The sequence below is a fragment of the Malania oleifera genome, chromosome 1, assembly GCF_029873635.1.
Source record: "Malania oleifera isolate guangnan ecotype guangnan chromosome 1, ASM2987363v1, whole genome shotgun sequence".
In the NCBI taxonomy this organism is placed as follows: Eukaryota; Viridiplantae; Streptophyta; class Magnoliopsida; order Santalales; family Ximeniaceae; genus Malania; species Malania oleifera.
Genome location: NC_080417.1, coordinates 41,672,336 through 41,698,311, shown reverse-complemented (window position 1 = coordinate 41,698,311; position 25,976 = coordinate 41,672,336). Strand labels below are relative to the sequence as shown.

At 38.0% G+C, this 25,976-nt stretch overlaps 1 protein-coding gene across 1 annotated transcript; it reads right to left on the bottom strand.

Moving 5' to 3' along the window:
- Positions 1-1,975: 1,975 nt before the first annotated feature.
- LOC131157757 (glyoxylase I 4-like) lies at positions 1,976-3,738 on the bottom strand. The gene is made up of 3 exons (XM_058112121.1): positions 3,115-3,738; positions 2,646-2,760; positions 1,976-2,553 (listed from the first exon to the last, which is right to left on the bottom strand). Exons 1-3 carry the CDS (start codon positions 3,279-3,281, stop codon positions 2,260-2,262), a joined length of 576 nt encoding a protein of 191 aa, XP_057968104.1. The 5' UTR covers positions 3,282-3,738; the 3' UTR covers positions 1,976-2,259.
- Positions 3,739-25,976: the final 22,238 nt, after the last annotated feature.

Below are 25,976 nucleotides of genomic sequence, written 5' to 3'. Positions count from 1 at the left end.
TATCTTAATCTGTTGAGATTACTATAGTTGCATTTAAATACTATTTTGTGGTTGATTGGGAAATACTGGAACTGTCATACTTGTTCAAGTTATTTAAAAGTTCATATATCTACTTGACTTGTGTTTGATTAGACAGACTCTAGGTTGTGTAATACTGATTTTGATTTTAATTTGACCTAGAAGTTTCCTAATATCCAATTCATCCCCCTCTTGGGATTACACCAAAAATCACACTAAATTCCTTATTTGCGAACTTTAGGTGCTAAATATTTTTTTTTTCTTTTGAGGTCATGGAACATGTAGGATGTAGTGCAAATCAATGTTTAAATCAAAAGGAAAATTTATCCATTTCACTTAGTTTCAACCAATGGAAGGATGTTGCAAGTTTTATTAAACACACAATACAAGTTAGAATACATACGAAGACTACCTTAGGTCATTATTGGTTGATATACTCTTCAATTGTTTGGAACTCTAATGAACCATATCCTAATGGTTTAGAAAAAAAAAAGAAAAAAAAAAAGAAGTTTGAAGCAAATGAAAATAAGAAACAAGCTAGGTATCGATTACAAAAAGAAAAAAAAAAGTGAAATAAAAAGGGGAAACAATTGTGTATTGGAAAGAGGTACCTATTACCATGGTCGTAACTAAATAAGAAAGTGGGTGTCTTCTAAAGTGAAATAATGTGAAAGCCACCATTGTACAATCATGTACTAAAAAAGACTACCTACTACCAAGGTCCTAATTAAATAAGAAAGTGGGTGCCTTTTAAAGTGTAATAGCCTGAAAGCCGCCACTACAATGGTTTGGAATTAGAATAAGACCATGCGGTTGTCTCAGATTAACTATTGTGATTGAAACTGTTAATATCTATTGGTAGTCAATCTTGGAATTTTAACTCTATTTCCATGCACGCGAGTTTTGTTATATTCCATTACCTTGGCTAATTTACTAAATGGTGTATAAATCCTCTCAGTTGATACTTAACTTGGATTAATTTGCTCCCTGTGTTCCTAAACTCAATAAGCATATTTCATGACATATGATTTTCAAAAACACTGGAATTATGGTTGCTGCTCCTCTGGTATGAATGTATTCATGTTATTTGCTAAGCACTAGTAAAACGTTAGTGGGAGCAAATATCACGTTAAAAGTATAATATTTGAGACTTCAAAGCCACTACTTTTTTTAAATATGCTCCCCCAACACCCTAGGCCTAGCAAATTAAACTAATAAAGAATGGGTGACCTCTAATTGCAATTGAAACATAATTTCTAATATTATTATTAATAACTTGGATAGATTTCTATCGATTTCTACATTTTATTATTTAAAAAATGATTAGATAACCAAGAATCAACTAGTTAGTTCTTGTTGCACTTAATTTGCTAACTACATCTCTGATTAATTAAATTAGAAGTTGATGTTTTAATTTTTTTCAATTGTATATCTTTGTATGCGTATAGTTTTTACTATATATAATATAATGTCATGGTCCTCTAGTCATTCAATTGATCCACCGGAATTGATATACTCCTCTATTCTTCACTCTTAGTTTTGGTAGTTCAAGCACCACTCCTTTTCCCTTATATTTAGCCAAACCATACTTGAATAAGTTGATCATTTGAACTCCATATTTGTTAATGTTGTGAATATCTGATTTCGTGATTTTCAAAACAACACGAAGAACTCAAACTCAAGATTGGATAATGATGACCTGCATCGATTAAGAAAGCCCACCAATGGTGGCTTATGTGTTAATCTTAAAATTCTTTTTGTTAAAATATCATAATTCAAATTTTGAGAGTTACGACTTTTCATTTAAAATAATATTTTAACATTTAATTGAAGAAGGGTAGAAGAATGGATCGATTATCTCCATAGATTAATTGGATCCTAAAGGGCTAAATACCATTATTTCCAAGAACACTCCAATTGAAGGAAAAAAAAAAAGACCAACACAATTCCCAAGTCATTGTAAGTTAATACGAGAAGTTTTATTCATCATTCCCCACATCTTTAGGGCATATAACACAGAGTACATCTCATTTAAACTAAGAAAACCTCAGCAGCAGTACAGATCCTCATCCAAATAATACATTTTTTTTTTTTTACGGACAAATAATACACTTAAAACAAGGAAAATTTAAGACCATTAAAAGTGCACTTGCAACTCAGAACCTTTTTTGTGCAAGCTAGGCAGGACCTTTCTTTTGAGTTGAATAACCAGTGTTTATTCAGCCTTTTCTCACAGCTTAATTAAAATGAGAAGTTCATCATATCCCTGCTCAAGCTCTCCATCATCAGAGTCTCCATGAACCCACATTTGTTATATGCCATCCTTTTAAAGCTTGTTCTCGTCTCGGGCTTGAATGCACAGGGCGAGATGGGGATGACCGGAATGTTCTCGCAGTTGCAAAGCTCGATCATATAACCATCTGGGTCATGGAAGAACACTTGATCCACAGTATTCCCTTTGTCCTCGACCACCGCTGTCACATACTTGATTTCCATTTCTTGCAGCCTCTTCTTCACAAGCCCAACATCAGTGCACTGCAGGAATTTAGAAAATCCTCATATCAACAACGAGTACTAGACGGCTATAAGAAATTTTTTGTTTCATCTGATTGATCATATATTCTTACTTGGAAGGAGATGTGATTATCCTTTGGATTAATGCGCCTTGATTGGTTAATGGTGGAGGAGTCGTCGTCTGATGGGTTCTCCAACAAGTGTATCCCAAACCCATAGTTGAACAGCCTTCACAATATAGCATATGTCAGTCATCCCATTGTTTTGTTTTTGACAGAATCCTGGATCTAAATGCTGCTAATAACTAATGACAGTAGGAGTGAGCTATGTTTATGAATTTGTGTCCCAACTCGTGAGTTGCATTTTGAACTGATACAAGTCTTGTCCATGTCTTTGCGTGAAATGGATGCAACAACAAGCTGTGAAACTAAATGGATGACAAAAAAGGGGTGGCATGTGGCACTTCTCTAATTATTAATAATTGTAAATTTGTAGCTTTAATCACATGGTATGTACTAGTTTTAATTCATGAAAAAGAAAGTGGTTTGAGGGGTAGAGAGACGGGGAGAGAGAGGAACTGACCAAGCACCATTGAAATCAAAAGAAGAGGGGCGTTTGATGATGCAAAAGCCCAAGACATCTTCATAGAACCGCAGAGAGTCCCTCACAGATCTGCACAACAAAGAGACGTGATTCAATGAGAGCAGAGGCAGTGCCTGATCATAGCTCCCAACTTCCTCTATCGCCATGTCTATCTCTCAACACTTATCGCTTAGCTCCCGATGCCTCTTCAACCTTTCTCTTCTGCATCTGAACCACAGTACCTCTGGTGGCCTTCTTATAGACTAGGGCTATTTAAATATCTGTGTTTTAAACTCGATTCAAATTTATGGAAAGAAAAAATATCAATCTCGTGGGACTGGGGAGCGGGAATTAATTAATGAGTGAGGAACTTTCCTGGCAGATTCTCCCCCTTCACTAGGACACAAATATAGTTTGATCTGAATCTGATGTGATCACCACAGTAGCTGGGAAAGTCGGTGAGTTGCCTTTTGGGGGTGGGGGGGGACCGAGGCCTGCTTGTCTCCTCTCCCTTCGTCCCTGAGTCTGTCAGGACACGGCTCTTCGTACCTCGCTAGGTAGAATTGAACTCACCCACTGCTTTCTCTTTGCATCCCTCACAAATTTGACTTTAACCCGACAAAATATGAGTGAAAGATTCATCAAACAAGATTGTTTTCATTGTAATATAGGGGCAAATGATACAAGTCTTTTCTCTATTTATCTTTTTTATAAAAAAAAATTTTAGGAATGATTGGACGTAATTTGCTAGCTGTGGTGCATTAGAAAATATTTCTTAAAATAAAATATTATTTAATGTATTTAAAAAAAAAAAGTTAAACAGAGAAAATACTCTCGAATTGCCCCTATTTATTCTCTTCATCTTGCCGCAACCTTCTCCCAATGCACACGGCTCCCTCAAATCACAACCTTTCTTTTTTTTTAGGTGAACGGTCCGCGACTAATCTCACGCTCCATGGAGTGGCCCCACAACACCATAAGGAGGTAAATTTAGGAACCCAGTAGCAGGAATCGAACCCGGGAGGGGAGAAAGCCCTAACCCCTCCTCTCCGCCCGAAACGCACTCTCCTCACTACTCCCTCGCTCACCCCAATGAAGCCCTAACTTGCTGCCACAGCTCACAAACCACACTACTCCCTCACTCCGCCAATGAAGCCCTAAACCATGAATAGCTACACCCTCTCTCCCTCTTGCGTAATTGAAGCCCTAACTCACGAACCACAGTACTCGCTCACTCCTGAAGCCACAACCCTCACTCACCATCAAGCCTCTCACAAAGAGCCACAATCCCTCACCGCCAGAGTCCAAGACATGAACTCCGAGTATTTCATTTCTTTTTTGATGCCATCAAGGTTACTTTTTTGATTCACATGGTTTTAAGGTGGCATTTTTAAAATTCTTTGGCAAACTTTAATGGAAAATGAAACAATTTTCTGCAACTAAACAATCCTCTAGCTTTTTTTTTTTTTGTCTAAAATTAATTTGATAATAATGCTTCCATTGTTATTCTTATTTGAGCTTGTACTTTTCCGGTTAGCTTAAGAGATCCAATTAACCATGGTGCTGATGACCATGCACTCAAAGAAATTACTGGGGTAGTGGTATGCATATATATTGGTCTTCCATGATGCTATAAGTCGGTGACAGTGATGAAACTCCATTTACCTTTTTTTTTTGTTTTCTGTTTTTTGTTTTTGTTTTTTTTTTCACGGAGGAGTGGTGGGGGTGGTGCATGGCCTTCCCGAGCTTTCTGAAAATGATAGTTTCATTCTTGTTAGATTCTTAGAATTGACAAAACTTTTATACAAGACTCTCCAGGCTCTTAAAAAATTCCACTCTACTCTTACAATTTTATAGCTAACCACACGACTTACCACACCACCCCCCCCCCCCCCCCGCCCAACACCTATCCTCAAATTCTTTAATGACAATTTAACGCATACTCAACTACTTTACTCTTTACTTCCCTTCCCAAAAGGCAAAAAAAAAATCTCAAAATCCTTATTCTTCCTTGTTTGTTGATAACTGGCCAACAATTAACATTGTGAGAACTTCCTGATTTTATCAATGTTTTTATGACTTTAATATAGAACTACAAGATCCTGCTTTACATATATGGCTAGTTAGCCCTTGTCAATGATTGTGTTATTTACTTATGCTTTGGAGCACTCCTTGTGCAATGTGTTGCTAATATGCTTCTAAGTTCTTTTTTATTCAAATGGTTTGACACGTGATTGGCATGGTTGCTGTTTTGCTTAACCAGTTAAGTAAATAGGTTGGGCTTATAGAAAATGTAAGACACTTTCATTGATGTAAAGATGTTCTATATGTATAGGACTTGTATAAGGTATATTTGTTACAAATTCAAAAGTATTTAAATACTAAATTAAAATGATTCTAAACTATCAAATATGAACAGATATTCAAGTAATACAGTCTGAAGAATCTCATAACGCCGCATACAATCGGATATTCACAAATCTTCAACTATTATGATTCTCGGTAGTTTAGCAATAGGTGAAACCATTGACAGTTTTGGTGAAACCGTCAATGGTTTAGTCACAGTAACCATTATGTCTTAATCTGTCGAAGCAACCACCGAATGGTTTATCAAAATTGTCGATGGTTTGCCGGAAAACTGAGTAATTTTTGTAATACGTCCCCGCAAGATAGGCATGCCATCAGTTAAGCCAATCTTGGAGTACAAAGAGTGAAATTTGTGATGGGGTAAAGCCTTAGTTAAGAGGTCGACAAGTTGATTGTGGGTGCTAACATGAGAGACTTTTAGCAAACTTTTTGTAACCAGATCACGAACAAAATGGAGATCAATAGTTATATGCTTCATTTGTGAATGCAAACCAAAGTTAAGACTCAACTGGCAAGCTCCAATATTTATCACAAAATAGATGTTGGAGCTTAGGAATCGGAATACCAAGTTCCTGAAGCAACGAGCGAATCATAACGAGCTTAGAGATGGCTAAAGCAAGTGTCTGATATTCTACCTCAGTGGAGGAACAAGCCACAACACACTGTTTGCGTGAGCTCCATGAAATGGGACAATCATCCATAAAAATGAGATAGGCAAAGGTGGAGGATCTAATATCCCTATCACCGGCCCAATCAACATCTGAAAACCCTTGAAGAGTGAGATTCTTAGTGCGCTTGAGGAGGATGCCATGATGAAGAGTACCTTTCAAGTATTGCAGAATATGCTTGGCAATGGTCTAATGGAACTGAGATGGTTTATGCATGAACTAAGCCAACTTATTGACCAAGAAGGCAATGTCGGGCCGAGTTAGAGAGAGATATTAAAGAGCTCCTACAACTCGGAGAAATTCAGTCGAATCAGCAAGAGAAGAGCTATCGTGAAGCTGAAGAAGATCCTTTGTCGCAAGTGGAGTCATCACTGCCTTAGCACTATCCATCTTAGTGTGAGAACGGATATTCCAAACATACTTTTGTTAGGAGAGGAACTGTCACGCCCCGAACCCGTGGATGGGTCCCAGATGTGAATATAGTAACCTAACATGTCTCTATATCAATTAAAACAGACATGATACGATACAATAAGAGGGTCCGACCCTGTGGGGTATACAGAATCCTTATGCACATACCCATACGTATCCATATTCATCAATTACGCAGCGAAAAATGTTCAATCTATCTGTATACCATACCATACCAGAGTCTATATAATACTAGGATATGCGTTCCCGTAATTACAAAACATATCTCGGGTGTTTACAAAAACCATCACGAAACCCCGGTTACAAAACTTATACCTACTCCGGCACTAAATATAGCTAAACGACAGCCTTGCTTCTGGATGCTAGGATGCTAGTTTCGGCTACCCGAAGGACCTAAAAAACATTGAATATACATTCAGGGTGAGACACCTCTCAGTAAGGAAGAAAACATGTTATATTAGTATGTGGCATACCAGTGTTATTTTACGTAAATCATAACACCGTACATTACAATATGGTACAATTTGAAACATTTCCATACAGTTCCATACGGTTCTAGTATTTTCACAAATCCATTCCAGTACATACGATACCCAAACATATGGTTAGTGTCGTCACACTCAAGCAACCGATACCCTGTGATAACCGAAGCCTCACAGTGGTACGTCGCCAATACGGTGTAGCTCACACCCATCGGTGACCAGCCGGAACACACTGGTGATATTTCACACCCTCAGATATAGAGTCGGACACTCTCGCCCATGGTAATGAACCGGTACATGGCACAGCGTACGGTAGTTAGCCGCCACATAGCTGTCTTAGCATACGGTAATTAGCCGCCACTAGATGATTTCAAAAAACCTGGAATCATTTTGGAACTCACGTTCCTATACTCATCAGCGTACGGTAATTAGCTGCCACTAGCTATTTTACAAAATACCTGGAACAATTACATACAACAATACATTCCTCACTTATTTGTTTTATGGCAAATCATATCATTTTTAGTTCAAGAACACAGTTTTATACAAATATGGATTATAGTCATCTCAATAATACAATTTAAATATAACCAACGATCTTCCAAACCAAGTAGAGATGATACCCAAAATCTCCAATTTTCTCGAAAACTGTAACACGAAAACCCTGCATTTTACCCGATAGATTTCCCCAAATAAGTTACCAAAACATACGTACGATCGTAACCTACAGGTTTACTGATCTTGATTTTGAAAATGAACTGATATATATATAATCCCCTTACCTTAACCCGAAATCGAACCACAAACTCTATGGCTCCCAAAACTACAAACCGAAACACCAAAACCTAAATAACCAAGAACAATACTTCCTTACAATTTGTACTACTACACATATTTTGAAACAGAAATGAAAATCGAGCCTTACCTCGATTTTGGACCAAAACCAGAAAATGCTCGAAATGAGATTCCGATTCGCTAAAAACATAGAGAATCCTTCCCTGATTCTCGCAATAATGTCAAATTTATGAATCAGGTGATGAGCGAGGAAGAAATCTTAGAGAGAGAGAGAGAGAGAGAGAGAGAGAGAGAGAGAGAGAGAGCTCCGAATTCTAAAGAGAAAGGGAGAGAACTTTGGCTAACTTAGCTCCAAAGCAACCAAATAAATCTTTTATACAACCTTTGACTCGGTCATCCTCGTTGACGAAGCTTGCCCAATTTACCAATTTACCCTTCTTTTATATAATTAATCCATATATCACGGTTTGGGTTCTTACAACCTCCCCTCCTTACAAAAATTTCGTCCTCAAAATTTGCAATCCTTCATTACGAACTCATTTATACTTCTGAATACATACACACTCTAAGAAGAACCGGCGGCCATTTATATGTAGCCCCGTCACAATACATGCATACATTCCCTCGCTTATGGCGGAGGAATACCGTGGTTACATACATATACGGTCTCGGGAGCTGACAATGATGCATGACTCTCCTAGAGACTAACCACACAATACTACTACGATAACAGAGTACCACATATATACTTACATACCCATACCAACCTTGCTATCTAACTACTACTCAGAACAACTGCGGATATTTTCGGCGTATTTCCGTTTCTAACTCCCAAGAAGCTTCCTCAATCGTGTGATTCTGCCACAAAACCTTCACTAATGATATCTCCTTGGTACGCAACTTCTGAATTTTTCAGTCCACAATCTGAACTGGTACCTCCTCATCCGCCAAGGCATCCCCAAGTTCCAAGGACTTATAATTGATAACATGCGACGGATCCAGTATGTACCTTCTTAACATGGATACGTGGAATACATCGTGGATCCTTGAGAGTGCTAGGGGAAGTGTGATCCGGTAGGCTATTGGACCCACTCGTTCTAGTACCTCAAATGGTCCGATATACCTCGAGTTCAACTTGCACTTCTTTCCAAATCTCATCAACCCTTTCATTGGAGTGATTCTTAAAAATATTTTACCCCCTACCTTGAACTCCAACTCACGGCGGTGAACATCTGCGTAACTCTTCTGCCGACTCTGAGCCGATTTAATCCTATCCCGAATCAAACCCACCTTCTTAGATGCCTATTGTAGGAGTTCAGGTCCTAAAACCTGACGTTCACCAACCTTATTCCAATACAGAGGAGATCGACACCTACGACCATATAGACTCTTGAACGGTGTCATCCCGATACTAATCTGAAAGCTATTGTTATAGGCCAACTCTACAAGTGGCAGAAACTGAATCCAACTACCACCAAAGTCTAATACACAATCCCGTAACATATCCTCTAAGATTTGTATTGTCCTCTCCGATTGTCCATCAGTCTAGGGGTGGAATGCTGTATTGAAAGTAACCTTCATCCCCAGTGCTTCCTACAAGCTCTTCCAAAAATGAGAAGTAAACCTGAGGTCTCAATCTGAAAAAATGGACATTGGTACCCCGTCCATTCTAACTATCTCCTGCATGTACAATTCCTTAGCCTACTCAAAGGGTAACTAACCTTCATTGGTACAAAGTGAGCAGATTTCGTCAACCTGTCCACGATTACGCAAATAGCATTCTGCCCGTGAAGTGCTGACGGCAATACGATAACGAAGTCCATGGAAATGTGCTCCCATTTCCACACTGGAATAGGCAAACGCTGCAACGGCCTTGCCGACCTCTGATGTTCAGCTTTAGCCTACTGACACATCAGATACTGCTCCACGAATTGAGCAATCTGCCTCTTCATATCAGCCCACCAAAAGGACTTGCGCAAATCTCGATACATTTTTATGCTAGCTGGATGTACCATATACAAAGAACGATGTGCTTCCTCTAGAATCGTCCTTCTGATCTCATCATCGTTTGGAACACACAGTTTGGTACCAAACCTCAACACACCTCTCTCGGAGCTGTTAAAATCCACTGCAACCCTTGCTACACTTTCTCCACAATCTTAGCTAACTCTGCATCGCTAGTATGCGCAACTTTAATACGCTCAAACAAATTCGGCTGGATCACCAAGATGACAATGAAAGCTTGATGATTTCTAACCACCAAATCTATGCTAAGGCTTTCCAGATCTCATCTGATATGATGCTGAGCTACAACTGCAGATACTACCGCATGCTCTAACTTCTGACTCAACGCATTAGCTACAACGTTAGCTTTCCCCGGGTGACAACTGATCGTGCAATTGTAGTCCTTGATCAGCTCAAGCCACCTCCTCTACCTCATGTTCAACTCCATTTGCATGAAAAAGTACCTGAGGCTTTTGTGGTCAGTGAAAATCTCACACTGAACACCATACAAGTAGTGTCACTAGATCTTCAGCGCATAAACTAGAGTGGCCAACTCCATATCATGCGTAGGGTAATTTTTCTTATACAACAACTTCACATTGTGAAGTTGTGACTTTAATATAGAACTACAACATCCTGATTTTATCAATGTTTTTATGACTTTAATATAGAACTACAACATCCTGCTTTTCATACATAGCTAGTTAGCCCATGTCAATGATTGTGTTATTTACTTATGCTTTGGAGCACTCCTTTTGCGATGTGTTGCTAATATGCTTCTAAGTTCTTTTTTATTCAAATGGTTTGACACGTGATTGGCATGGTTGCTGTTTTGCTTAACCAGTTAAGTAAATAGGTTGGGCTTATAGAAAATGCAAGACACTTTCATTGATGTAAAGATGTCCTATATATAGGACTTGTATAAGGTATAGTTGTTACAAATTCAAAAGTATTTAAATACTAAATCAAAGTGATTCTAAACTATCAAATATAAACAGATATTCAAGTAATATAGTCTGAAGAATCTCATATCGCCGCATACAATTAGATGTTCACAAATCTTCAACTATTATGATTCTTGGTAGTTCAGCAATAGGTGAAACCGTTGACAGTTTTGGTGAAACTGTCGATGGTTTAGTCACAGTAACCATTAGGTCTTAATTTGTCGAAGCAACCGCCGAATGGTTTATCAAAAACATCGATGGTTCGCTGGAAAACTGAGTAATTTCTGTAATACGTCCCCGCAAGATAGGCATGCCATCGGTTAAGCCAATCTTGGAGCACAAAGAGTGAAATTTGTGATGGGGTAAAGCCTTAGTTAAGAGGTTGACAAGTTGATCGTGGGTGCTAACATGAGAGAATTTTAGCAAACTTTTTGTAACTAGATCACGAACAAAATGGAGATCAATAGTCAAATGCTTCATTCGTGAATGTAAAACAAAGTTAAGACTCAACTGGAAAGCTCCAATATTATCACATAATAGATGTTGGAGCATAGGAATCGGAATACCAAGTTCCTGAAGCAACGAGCAAATCATAACGAGCTCAAAGGTGGCTGAAGCAAGTGTCCGATATTCTACCTCAGTGGAGGAACAAGCCACAACATACTGCTTGCCTGTGCTTCATGAAATGGGACAATCACCCAGAAAAATAAGATAGGCAGAGGTGGAGGATCTAATATCCCTATCACCGGCCCAATCAACATCTGAAAACCCATGAAGAGTGAGATTCTTAGTGCGCTTTGGCAATGGTCTAATGGAACTAAGATGGTTTATGCATGAAATGAGCCAGCTTATTGACCAAGAAGGCAATGTCGGGCCGAGTTAGAGAGAGATATTGAAGAGCTCCTACCTCTCGACGAAATTCAGTTGATTCAGCAGGAGAAGAGCTATCGTGAAGTTGAAGAAGATCCTTTGTCGCAAGTGGAGTCATCACTGCCTTAGCACCATCCATCTTAGTGTGAGAACAAAGATTGCAAACATACTTTTGTAGGGAGAGGAACTGTCATGCTCCGAACCCGTGGATGGGTCCCAGGTGTGAATATAGTAACCTAACCTGTCTCTATATCAATTAAAACATACATAATATGATACAATAAGAGGGTGCGACCCCGTGGGGTATACAGAAACCCTATACACATACCCATACGTATCTATACTTATCAATTACGCAGCGAAAAATGTTTAATCTATCTGTATACCATACCATACCAGAGTCTATACGATACTAGGATATGTGTTCCCGTAATTACAAAATATATCCCAGGTGTCTACAAAAGTCATCACGAAACCTCGGTTACAAAACTCATACTGAATCAGGCACTAAATGTAGCTAAACGACACCCCCACTTTTGGATGCTAGGATGCTAGTTTTGGCTACTCGAAGGACCTTAAAAATATTGTATATACATTCGGGGTGAGACACCTCTCAGTAGGGAATAAAATAGATTATATCAGTGTGTGACATACTAGTGTTATTTTATGTAAATCATAACACCATACATTACGATACGGTACAGTTTGAAACATTTCCATACAGTTCCATACGGTTCCAGTATTTTCACAAATCTATTCCAGTACATACGATATCCAAACATATGGTTAGTGTCTTCACACTCAAGCAACTGATACCCTGTGATAACCAAAGCCTCACAGTGGTAGGTTGCCAATATGGTGTAGCTCATACCCCTCGGTGACTAGCTAGAACAAACTGGTGATATTTCACACCCTCGGATATAGAGCTGGACACTCTCGCCCACGATAATGAACCGGTACATGGTGCAACGTACGGTAATTAGCCGCCACATAGCTGTCTCAGCGTATGGTAATTAGCCACCACTAGCTGATTTCACAAAACCTGGAATCATTGTGAAACTCACGTTCCTATACTCATTAGCGTATGGTAATTAGCTGTTGTTGGCCTTATAAGGCTTAACATCTTGTTTTGATGCTAACAAATAAGTAGAACTTAACATGCTTTGTTTAAGTGATGTATTTTCAGGACTCAATGATGAATGCAAGGTTAAAGAATTCATGAAAGCTTGTACTTCAAAGAAGGATGATTATATCAAAGCTTGAGGTATGGAATAAAACTTGAAGATCATAAGAGCATTGATATTAAAGAAAAGGCTTCAAGAAGGAAAGCTCAAAGAAAGATGAAGCAAGTATAAAGACCTCAAGGAATTCAAGGATTGAAAATTTGAAAAAGTCTAGGAAATTCCATGTAAGTACTTCAAATAATTTCAATATGGATACATAAAACTCTTAGGTTAATATATTGGACCTAAATACATTTTAAAATGGAAAATATTTTTATAAGGTAAAAAATTATTTCAAAAATGTTAGAATCATTTTTGGAATGAAAAACATCAAAAAGAGGATTTTCAAAATGTTGTTAATTTTTCTACATCTGCATTGAGATGTATTTTTATTTATCAAAAACTCTTTATTTTAAAAAGTATTCAACATTAAAGTTGTAGGATTTTCCCTTAACTTTCATTTGAAACCAAGATCATCAAATTCAGAGTTATACAAAGAAAGTTATTACCAAAAAAAGAAGGGCGCTCGAAACTGACAGCAGCATGTGTGCAACCAGTAGACTGGCTGAACCAGGACTGGCGCCTGGGTGGTCATGCCAGGTGACTGGCTTGGTTCTGGAAGGCAACTGCCCCTACAATTCCTTTAAAAATAGCATGGTAGGCGACTGCCACGCGGCTGTTTTGATTTTTCTCATAACGGTCAAATTTTTAAATGGGGTTGTTTGTGGCTCAAAATTTATGGAAACTTGGGGGATATTTCATCACACTTGCGGACCAAGTTACTTACCTTTTAAAGTCTATAAATAAGCCTCAAAGATTATTGAATCATACACCAATCAATTAAAATTCAGCAAAAATTCAGCATCTCTCTCAAATTGCTCTCAAATTCTCAAGGCTCTCTCTTTTGCTCTCAACTTGCACGAAGCTTACTGAGTTCTTGTTCATTTTACTCACCAATTTTGTGCTACAATTCTAAAATTTTTCATCCATTGAAAGAATTAAATTGGTGAAACACTTCCTTGAGCTTTAAGTTATATTCCATATTGTGATTTATTTTGATGTATATTATTGTGCTGAATGTTGTACTAACTTACTCTGCTGTGAGAGTGTTTTCTTGTACACAAAATCTTCTTTATCTTTGTTCTTATTCATAGACGATTCAGGGCTGTAGAATCATTGGACCAAACGAGGGAATATTGTTTTGAGAGGCGGGCTTTAGCCTATGTAAGGAGTGATCAAACGAAGGGATATCGTTTGGAGAAGGCGGGCTCTAGCCTTAACCAAGGAGTGTTGTAATCGGTATTGTTCCACCCATCAACGGAGTTAAACTAGTGAATCCTTTGGTGGTTTGCCAAAGGCGAGGACGTAGGCTGGGTATAAGCCGAACCTTGTAAAAATCTTCATCTCACTCTCTCTTTCCCTTACTCTTTATTTTCAGCATATTTAAATTGCGTGGATGGTTTATTTGATAATCATATATACTACGTAATATAAAAATCAAGTAAACTTAAATTTTAATTTTGATTTGGGTTACGAAAATCAAAAAGGAGTACGTTGGTTATACCATATATTGCAGAAACTATACGGGAGTAAGTTGGTTATACCATATCTTGCGGAAACCATACGGGAGTAGGTTACTTAGTTAACAGCCCAAGGATAAATTAACTGAGAGTTTAGTTGAGTTATGAATATTGAGAAGAGTGTGAATGTGTTGTTGAAAAACATATTGAAGAAGCAAATCTATATCAGCGAAGTATAAATTATAATTCAACTATAGGGCTTACAATTTCATATCCAAGGCTGACAACAAAAGATATATTGTGATTAAATGGTATAAAACTTGAGATTGATTGGATAGTGATTGTATTCCAAAAGTGCTAAATCTTGAATTTTACATCAATCTTATTGTGTTGAAGTGAATTTATATTTGGCAATCAAATTCGGTGTATTGGTTAGGAAATTGTGATTAATTGTTTGATTGTTTCCACTTTCAAAGTGTGGTTGAAGATTGAATGTTTGATTATGTTTAATTGATTGGTTGATTGTGTTATTGATTGGATAAAAGAACTAAGTTCTTGATCGATTAAAGAATTAAATAAACAAGTCAAGAATTGGTTAAAAGAAATAAAAGAAGTTTAAGGTAATTTAAAAAGGAATTAAAAGAAATATTTAGAATCCAATTCACCCCCCCTCTTGGGAAGCTATTCCTAATTTCAGCTGCCACTAGCTATTTTACAAAATACCTGGAACAATTACATATAACCATATATTCCTCACTTATTTGTTTTATGGCAAATCATATCATTTTCAGTTCAAGAACACAATTTTATACAAATATGGATTATAGTCATCTCAATAATACAATTTAACTATAACCAACGATCTTCCAAACCAAGTAGAGATGATACCCAAAATCTCCAATTTTCCTGAAAACTGTAACCCAAAAACCCTGCATTTTACCCGATAGATTTCCCCAAATAAGTTACCAAAACATACATACGATCGTAACCTACAGGTTTACCGATCTTGATTTCGAAAATGAACTAATATAAATATAATCCCCTTACCTCAACCCAAAATCAAACCACAAACTCTATGGCCCCAAAAACTACAAACCGAAATACCAAAACCTAAATAACCAAGAACAATACTTCCTTACAATTCGTACTACTACACATATTTCGAAACAGAAATGAAAACCAAGTCTTACCTCGATTTTGGACGAAAACCCAAATATGCTCGAAACAAGATTCTGATCTGCTAAAAACATAAAGAATCCTTCCCTGATCCTCGCAGTAATGTCGAATTTACAAATCAGGTGACGAGCGGGGAAGAATCTTAGAGAGAGAGAGAGAGAGAGAGAGCTCCGAATTATAAAGAGAGAGGGAGAGAACTTTAGCTAACTTAGCCCCAAAGCAACCAAATAAATCTTTTATAGAACCTTTGACTCGGTCGTCCTTGTCGACGAGTCCACCGAAAAATTCGTCGACAAGGCGGTATTCTAAGTTAGTAAATTCCTAAATTGAACCTTTCAATTCTTGGGATTGAGATGTTGAATTGAGTTTTATTAATTTATAGAATTGAGATTTTAGTTAGAGTCTTACAGTTTTTGAATTAAGCCTTTTAAACATTGGGATTGGGTCTTCTAAATGTTAAAATTGGACATTCAAATTTTCAGGAATTTTAGATCGTGCTTGATTAACCGGGGGCTTCTTGGGTCAAAGTTGGTCGACTATAACATTTTTTTCTTGGTCGAAATTACAAACATACATGAGGTCACATCTTATAGAACAAAGGAAGGGCACGTGTCCCAATTACAAGGCTTGGCACACACACAACAAGATACAAAAAGGGAAAATGCAAATACATGTAAGTAAAGTACATATAGTGGAAAAAGTGCAAAAATGTACAAAGAAGCGTTGTAGGGAATGAGGAATGGGGGTACATTAATACATCCATTACACACAAAATTACAAAAAATAATAAAAATAAGGAAGTACAAAGCCCTTCACTCCTGGACTGCCAATTGGCATAACTGGAGGCATTCCCAAAACTTCCTGCGCACAAAGAAAGGGATAGCACGTCAATTGCCAAAAGGAAATTCAAATAAAAAATAATAATAAACTCACATGTGCGCAATAATAAGAAATGAAAGTTTGTTAGAATATGCTCTGCGAGGATCGCAAGAATTCTATTTGTAGGAGAGCCTCGCTGGAGGGGAATTTTGGCACCAAACCCAACCCCTAGACTCCCTATAAATAGGAAGACTCCACTGTAGCATGGACGAAAAGATAGAGAGTATCCAAGAAACCATGTAGAAATTGAGAAAAAAAAAAAAAGGGTGAGAGCATTAGAATTAGAAAGCAATAAAAGAAGCTCTACCAAAATAAAGAGAAAAATTAGAGGGGATCAGTGAATTGCGGAAAAGAAGCTCTGCAGAAATTGAGAGAAGTAGTGGAGAGTTAGAAAATCCTTGCTATTGACTTTGGTGTATTCCCAAGAGGGGGGTGAATTGGAAATTAAAAAATTCATCTCCAAGGTTAAACTATCTAGCAGTAGTATGTACACAACCTAGGGTTTGTCTATGCAATTCCCCATGCGCAGATAAATATAATATGCAGAAATTAAATCATGCACAACATTCATAGACAATTAAGAATAACATACATGTGTAGTAAATATAAAGTACTGAAATGTAAAGTGCACACACGATATGTTATCGGGTTTCGGCCAATACTACCTACGTCCCCGCCTTGGCTTACAAGTACAAGCATTCCACTAAGGCTCACTTAACGGGTGGAGCGGCACCAATTACAATACCTTACTAGGATGGTGTACCTATCTTTCCTAACCGGGTCAAAGCCAATCCAGGACTTTTTACAAGGCAAGTCTCCCTCTTCAAGCCCACGTCTAGAATACAACCAAAACACAATACAAGATGTGTACAAAATATATGCTTCTCAATTAAGCAGATTTGTACCAGTTTCAATCAATGCACATCAATAATATAAGAACTATAAGCTCAGTGTTGTACGTATGCAATCAACACTCACAGTAATGACTATATCTAATCAAGCACAAGGTTGTATCAACAAGCTAATCTTTGAAACTATGTAAAGATGTAAATCTCAATCAAAGTTTAGGGTTTCAAAGATTTCTTCCAAGAGTATTCTAAATATGTCTAAAAAATATTTTCTCAATATTCAAGAACAAGAGATATTTGGAAAAATGAGCTTGTGAAATATTTTTGCACACAAAAAATAGAAGCTCAATGAGTCTTGCAATGAAGATGCAAAGACTCACTAGCTACAAGACTTTCCCACACTCTAATTTATCAAATAAAATCGAGGGAAAAATCTTATGCTTAACTCTCAATATGAAAATCAAATACACAATACAATGAGAGTTTCCTAGCAAATAGGAATGATGTATAACCACTCAAATAACTCTTATAAGGTTGGATTTATCAAAGGAATGAGTGTATGAGAGAGTATAGACTTTTTGTTTTGCAAAAGGTTTCTAAAAAATACAGAGGATTTTTTTTGCTAATTGGATTGCTAATTATTTGCTAATCTAAGCAAATGAACACATATATAGAGAAGACTTAAATTATAACCATTAGGGATACATACTGAATTATTAAAATTGTTTTAAAAGAGTTTAAGAAAATTAACCCAGTTTAACCCCAATTAACTACGGTAAAATTTAAGTCAATTCGAGAGTTTTGGTTGACAGAGCCAATGTTTGGTCGCCTGAACAAACCCAACAGAAAAAGTCAAATTTGAACTTTCGGTGCCTGAATAAGGGTTTAGTTTGCTAACCAAGGCAGTTTTCCATTTCGTTCGAGGTTTGGTCGCTTGGTCTCAAGTTTGGTTTACCGAACTTGAACATTCGGTTGCCCAGGGTTATTTTGAACGTAAAGTTTGGGCTGGCGAGTTAGTGGAAAAAGTAAGAATGGACGTTCGCTTGACTGAGGATGGTGGTGCCATTTTCAATTTGGTCGCCCGAAGTTAAGTCAACTGTTTGACCTTTCAATGGTTCGGTTGCCCAAGGCAATTTAACTTGCCTAGTTCGATCGCCCAAAACCCTATTCTTTTAGCCCTTTAAGTCCTGTTTTAATTCAATTGATTCCGCTTATATTATATGTGATTTTGGGAACAATCTTACGTGCAAGTGCAAGGACCTAGGGTCATTCTAAGGTCTTTGAAAGTATGCCTAAAAACCTGACGTGTGATCCCTAACGTTACTCTATGGTCTTGAACTTATAGGTTCCTACATGCATGATGCACATCAATTATTACAGACCATTCATACTTTACTATTACAAACTTGAATTAAACATAATATAAATTACAATAAATGACTATTCTGGGTCTTCTTTTGCTTCAAGCCACTGTGTGCCGCCATATGATTTTGCTAATTTATTCCTGTACACAAACTCGGCAACCATTAAACACCTTGTATTTGTCATTATCAAAAACGAGATAGGACTTAAAAAGTCAACACCTTCAGAAATTGAGAGACACAAGCAGAGAACTAGAGAGAAAACTCTGTGAAGAAAGAGAGAGAAATTTGGGAGTTAGAAGTAAAAAGTGAGAGCATTACAGAGGAGTTCTATTGAAATAGAAGTAGAGCAGAAATTCATAGAGCACAACACATATTCAGAAATAGAGCAGCGTTTGGAATCTAAGAGCTAGGGAAAAGGAGGAGGAGAAGTTACAGGCAGATAGGACCTAAGAGGCACTCAGTAATGCCTCCCTGTTCAAAACCCGAAGCCAATTCTGAGGCTCTTAACCAAATACTCAGATAGACTAAGGAAGGATAAGAGGTCCGCAGGAGTGAAGGTTGATAGGTAAATCCCCTTTCCACTTTCTAACTAAAAAATGTTAAGTTAAATTATAGATACTGACAGGGATGCAGGTATCCATGTTTGAGACTCAGGTTTGCATTTGAACACAAGTTATAGCATCAGACTTGAACTAATGCCCTGAAACTAGGGTTCGAATCTTTTGATTTGAATTCACACCTGACTTGAGTTCGGATTCTCTAAACTAACTAGGATCCCTCTCTGAGTTACATGAGGCCCAACCCTTTTGATAAAACCCCTGGGCCTCTGTTTTAAAAAATGACTTTAGGCCTTTTGTTTTAAAAAATTGACCTTGGGTCAGCCCCTTTTATATATATATATATATATATATATATATATATATATAAAACTCAAGCCCATTTTAAAATTTAAGCCAGGTCCATTTTGAAATATTTAACTCATGCCCATTTTAAAATTTAACCCATGGCCCGTTGTTTAAAAATTTTAACCTAGGCCCATTTTAAAATTTAAACGAGGCCTATTTTAAAATTTTTTTGATGTGATTCTATTTCAAAAAACTAACCAGGCCCATTTTAAAATGAATTTCAGGCCCCTTTGTTCAAAAAGAAAAAAAAAAACTAACTAACTAGGCCCATGTCACCCTAACAAAAACCTACCCCAAAGTCCACTAATCCTGACTTGGGTTCAATCGCATGAGTCACACAACCCACCAAGTTGACTCCTGTGAGTCAACTTGACACCCATTCATTAGGTTAAGATGAGTTCACTTGTTTTCAACCCCAACCCTACAACCAAATCCTAACCCTAGACATCGAATCTGAAGTCACCATCAGATCATCACAAGCCAGAATCATAGTACTTAGATTTCACACACAAACAAAATATTAAAAAAACAATAGGAAGAAAAAAAAAATCATAAAACCAAAAAAAAAAAACACTTATCTTTCCTTGCCTTCGATTCGTTCAGGCTTCGCCGTGGTCTTGGGATCGAGCTTCAAGTTGAAACCTTAAGGTTTCAAAAATCGTAGAACCTCACAGATCGAGGACTGCACCACCAGAGCATGGAAAGGGACCAAACCTAAGCAAAGAAGAGAATTAGAAAATGGGATTGAACTCTAATCCGAAACCCTAGGGTTTTAGTAGTTTAAGAAAGGAAAAAAGGAGAAGTGTAAGTTTCAAGGGGATGGTTCGGTTTTTAGTGCTTTACTAGTCTCAGAATAGGGAAGAGAGTTGTAGAAGAGCCTAAGCTAGAGTCTTGAGGAGCATCACGAGATAGATCAAAAGAGAGTTGGGGCATTCAGGAGAGAGTTTCAGCGAAAGAAGTTGAGTCTGAAACCCTAGGGTTTCAGAATTGCTCGCAGAATCTTAGGGAGAAAAAAGAAGAGAGTAGAGAGGGAGGGTAGTTGAGAAAGTAAGAAAATAGAAATGGGAGAAAAAGAAAAATTTTGGTTTAAATATGTTTATCCCCAGAGCCATAAGATGTCAACACGTGAAACCCTTAGTCTCCATACGATCAAAACTGACCATAGCCAGATTTGGGATGTTTAGTTTTTGTTTCTTTTGAATGTTAGGGATCAGGCCATATCATTAATCCAAGGCAACCTACTCCCATTTATTGGATCTCAGCTACTCAGTAACGACCAGGATCACCTTGCATCAAAAGTCATCATCAATGCCCGTGCCTCCACCCGTTAGTTGACATGTGGGTCATGTGTACCCCACACACGCAAAGGGATGCATGTTCTTCCCAAGGTTGTCTAATCATCATCTCTCATTGGACGTTCAGGATCACGCCACATCACTGATCATAGCCTCACATGCCTCGCCACTCACCGCTAGACATGTGGCCTTTACCAGGCCTAAAACCGATCGGCCTTGACTTGGCCTTAAACTGGTTGACCATCCCCCGTTGGCCAGTTTTTTCCCGATCCGCTTTGGTCCCCAGAACCGGTGTTGGACCGGTTCCTATTTTTTTTTTAGTTAATTATTTTAATGGTTTCAAAATTCAAAAAAATCATAAAAAAAAAATTCAAAAAAGTCATAGAAAATTCAGGAAAATCAGGAGAAAATTCCAAAAATATTTTCACACTTAATTTGCATTATTTTGCCATAATTACCTTTATGTTATTTAACTAGTTAAAAATTTGGGAAAATATGGAGAAGTTACAAAAAAGATAAATTCGAAAAAATAGAGAAAAATTAGGAAAAATATTTAGAGATTTGAAAATCATTTTCAAATACCTTTTTCGTATAAGAACCCGACTTGAGGTAAGTGTATTAAATAAATGAGGAAATGAGAAGGAAAATTTAAAAGGTGCAAATTCGCAAGGCTCGTCGACGAGGCTTCTTTGCTCATTAATGAAGCCTCTTGTTTAGCTCGGCGACAAGATTCAGTAGCTTGTCGACGAGGAGATGCCGAGAGATTTTGGGAAATCCTAAAATCTCAGGCTCATCGACGAGGCCACCTTGGCATCGACGAACTTTCTCCTACGGCTTGTCGACGTGGGCTAGCCGGGTCAAAGGGTTATAAATATCTTTTTCACTTGCTTCATTGCTAAGAAAGTTAAAACTCTCTCTCTCTATCTCTTTCTAGAACTCGAATCTTTTCTCTCTCTCTCTCTCTCTCTCTCTCTCTCTCTCTCTTTTGGATTTAAGGTCATCAATTGGCGGAATCAACAATCTGACGTTACCACGTGGATCAGGAGTAGAAGCTCCACGTTTTTAGTGGATCGAAAATTCGTTTCATGGATTTTCGGGTTTTGACCCAAAAACAAGGTAAGGGTCCGAATTCAGTTTTGTTTTTGAATATATGAATTAGTAAGAATTATAGTGAAGTATAGTTCTTCGATGTTTAGGTTTTGGGAACTCAGTTTGTAGTTTTGGAGCCAGAGTTTGTATTTTGGTATTCGAGAAAAGGTAAATGGATTCTATTTATATCAGTTATATTTTGAAATCGGAATTAGTAAACATGTAGTTTACGATCGTATGTATGTTTTGGTTACTTATTTGAGAAAATCTATCAAGTGAAAATGCGGGATATTTAGGTTACAATTTTTAGGAAAATTTGGGGTTTCGGGTATCATCTCTGTTTCAATTGGAAAATCATATGTTGTATAAAATGGTAGTAATGAGATGACCGTACCTGTATTTGTATTAAACTGTATTCCTCGAATTGAAAATGATATGTTTTGTTGTATACTCAAATAGGTGTGGAATGAAATGTTGTATGTAAAATATTCCAGGGTTTTGTCAAATAGGTAGGGGCGGCTAATTACCGTACGTTGATGAGTATAGGGACATGAATTCCGAAATTGTTTCGGGTTTTGTAAATCAGTTAGGGGTGACTAATTACTGTACGCTGATGCCGTGTTTCAGCTAATTACCGTGGGTGAGAATGTCCGGCTCTATATCCAAGGGTGTGAAATATCACCTATTTGTTTCGGCTGGTCACTGATGGATGTGAGTGGACACCGTATTAGCATGATATCGTTGTGAGGCATCGGTTATTGCAGGGTATCAGTTGCTTGAGTGTGATGACATTGACTATATACTTGGTGTCGTATGTACCTGAACTAAATTATGAAAATATTGGAAGTGTATTGTGTTATGTTTTATGTTGAAATAACACTTATTTGCCACACAATGATATAACCTACTTTCTTCTTTACTAAGAGGTTTCTTACCCTGAATATACAAATATTTTTCAAGTCCTTCAGGTAGCCAAAACTAGGATCCTAGCATCTAGAAGCGTGGGTGTCGGTTAGATGCGTTTAGTACCTATGTAAGTATGGGTTTTGTAATTGGGTTGTCATTGTTGGGTTTTGTAGACACTCGAAGTATGTACTATATTTGGGAACATATGTATTCTAGTTTTGTATAGACTCAGGTATGGTATGATGTATGTATAGAAAGAATAGTTCAGCTGCGTATTTGATGAGTATGATTATGTATATGAATGTGTATAGGGTGTACGTGTACCCCAAAGGGTCGAACCATCATTCAGTGTAGTATCATGCATGTTTTAAATGATACAGGAACATGTTAGGTTACTAAATTCACAACTGAGGCCCACTTGCGGGTTTGAGGCATGATAGTTTAGTATCAGAGCTAACCAGGTTGTTAGGTTTTTTAGACTTGGTTAGACGTAGCTATGTGTACATACTAAAGTATAGGATGTAAGAGATGGGTAGAGTAGGTCAAGGGTTGTTTAGATGCTAGATGGGGACACATTGGTGATGTTCTGTGTTTTTCTTGGAATGACGATTTTAGTAAAATCATGGCAAACCATTGATGGTTTCGTGTTGGCGTGGTAAGAAAAACCTGGACCCGTGAGAGTAGTAGTTGACATGATTAGTTTTGATTATTGAGTTAACTGCGTATGATATAGGAATTCTAAATGATTCCTATCCTATTTTCAGAATGGAGCCCAAGGATAATAACTTGGATAGTGGTTCTGAGGGGACTGCAAGTGATGAGTCTCCTTCTGTGCCTCGGGGTTTGACAAGGAAGGTTAGGTGGGAGATCAGGTGGAGTGTTAGGAAACAAGAGCATTCTCCTACTGCTACGTGTTGTATTATAGAGAGGTTCACCCGTATACACCCTCCAATGTTTATGGGAAGACTCGATCTTATAGTAGCAGAGAACTAGATGCAGAAAGACCGAGAAGATATTGGAAGTTCTACACTATACTAACCAGCAGAAGGTTCTCTATTCTACCTTTCAGCTGGTAGAATAAGCGGAATGATGTTGGACGGCGGTGAATCTGCTTGAGAAGTAGAGGGCTGGTCCATCTGGTATGACTTGGAGCTACTTTAAGGAGGTATTTTTTTAGGGATACTTCCCGAATTCCACTCATGATGTGAAGGCTGATGAGTTCTCGAGCCAGACTTAGGGAACCTTGACGATGCAGAGATATGCTGCCAGATATATTAAACTATATGATTTCGCTTCGTACCTGATCTCGAGCGAGTATGAGAAGGCTCGGAGGTTTGAGAAGGGTCTGAGGAAGGATATCCGTAGGCTTAAGGGGATGCTGCAGATCTCAAAGTTTTTTGTTTCGGTGGATAAAGCCATTATAGTTGAGACTGACCACCAGGGGGATGAGGTGGTACGGGAATAGAGGAAGAGGCTAGTATCTTTTGGTTCTCAGACTAGTCTTTCATAGGGACAATGGAAGAAGAAAAAGAATTATGGTTTGAGTTATCGCCAGAATACCGAACAACACAGTTCTCAAAGGGGATCCATCCTCCGCACCATGCACCAAATGCCATAAATGGCATGATGGTGAAAGTCAGCCGTTCTGGGGTAACAGCAACAACTGTGGCAAAATGGGTCATATATCCCAAAACTATCAGGCACAGAGGTGTGATATGCTTGCATAGAGCCAGAACGGTGAAAGTAATCAGGTGCCTCGGGGGAGCTATTAGGCAAACATAGCTCTGGCGAGCGTGTACTCCCTTACTCCAACTTATGTAGAACACGCTAGGAATGTGGTGACATGTACCATGTTATTGCTTTAGAATAGAGCTGTTATTTTATTTGATTCTAGAGCAACCCTTTTGTTTATATCTGCTAGTTTTGTGAAACTGTGTGGGGTTGAAACCCAAGGGATGGATGAGTGGTTATCTGTGGCTACACCGACTGAGAGTATAGCGATTTGTAGTAAAATGTTAAGAAATTGCCCAGTGATTATTCAAGGAAGGTTGCTACTGAGGAACCTAGTAGTGTACGACATGTACGGATTTGACGTCATACTAGGGATGGATTGGTTATTCTCTAGTTATGCGGTGATTGATTGTCGTAGGAGGGTAGTAGTATTCAGACCTCCTAGGGAGCAAGAGTATGATTTTGTGGGATCATGAGTGCGTTATGCCATAGATTCTATCAGCTATACAGGCGAGTAGGTTACTCTTAGAGGGTTGTCAGGGGTACCTAGCTTGCGTGAAGGAACCACCTTGAGATGATTTGAAACTTGAAGATATCCGAGTGGTTAATGAATTTTCGGATGTATTCCCGAAAGACTTACCCGATTTACCTCCTGATCGGGAGGTGGGGTTCGCTATTAAGTTGCTGCCAAGTACGACACTGATCTTTAAAGCTCTATACCAGATGGCTCTAGGTGAACTTAAAGAGTTGAAGGAGCAATTGCAGGAACTATTGTATAAGGGCTTTAACAAACCTAGTGTTTCGCCCTGGGGAGCTCTAGTATTGTTCATAAAGAAGAAGGATGGGTTGATGCGAATGTGCATTGATTACTACAAGATCAATAAGGTAACAGTGAAGAACCGATACCCATTTCCTCACATAGATGATCTGTTTGACCAACTGTAGGGAACGCAGGTCTTTTCGAAGATCGATCTACGGTCAGGGTATCATCAGATGAAATTTAGGACTGAGGATGTTGCGAAGAGTGCTTTCTGAAGGAAAGCTAACGAGTTTCTAGTCATGTCATTTGGGTTGACTAACGCTTTGACGATATTTACGGACCTAATGAACATGGTTTTCCATGAATACCTAGATTGGTTTGTAGTGGTATTCATCGACGATATTCTGGTATATTCTAAGAGTTCGGAAGAGCACAAAAACTATCTGAGGTTGGTACTTTAGGTACTATGGGAGACACTACTTGTATGGTGAACAATGTGAGATCTTCACGGATCACAAGAGCCTTAGATACTTTTTCATACAGAAGGAGTTGAACATAAGGCAGAGGAGCTGTCTTGAACTGATTAAGGACTATGATAGCACCA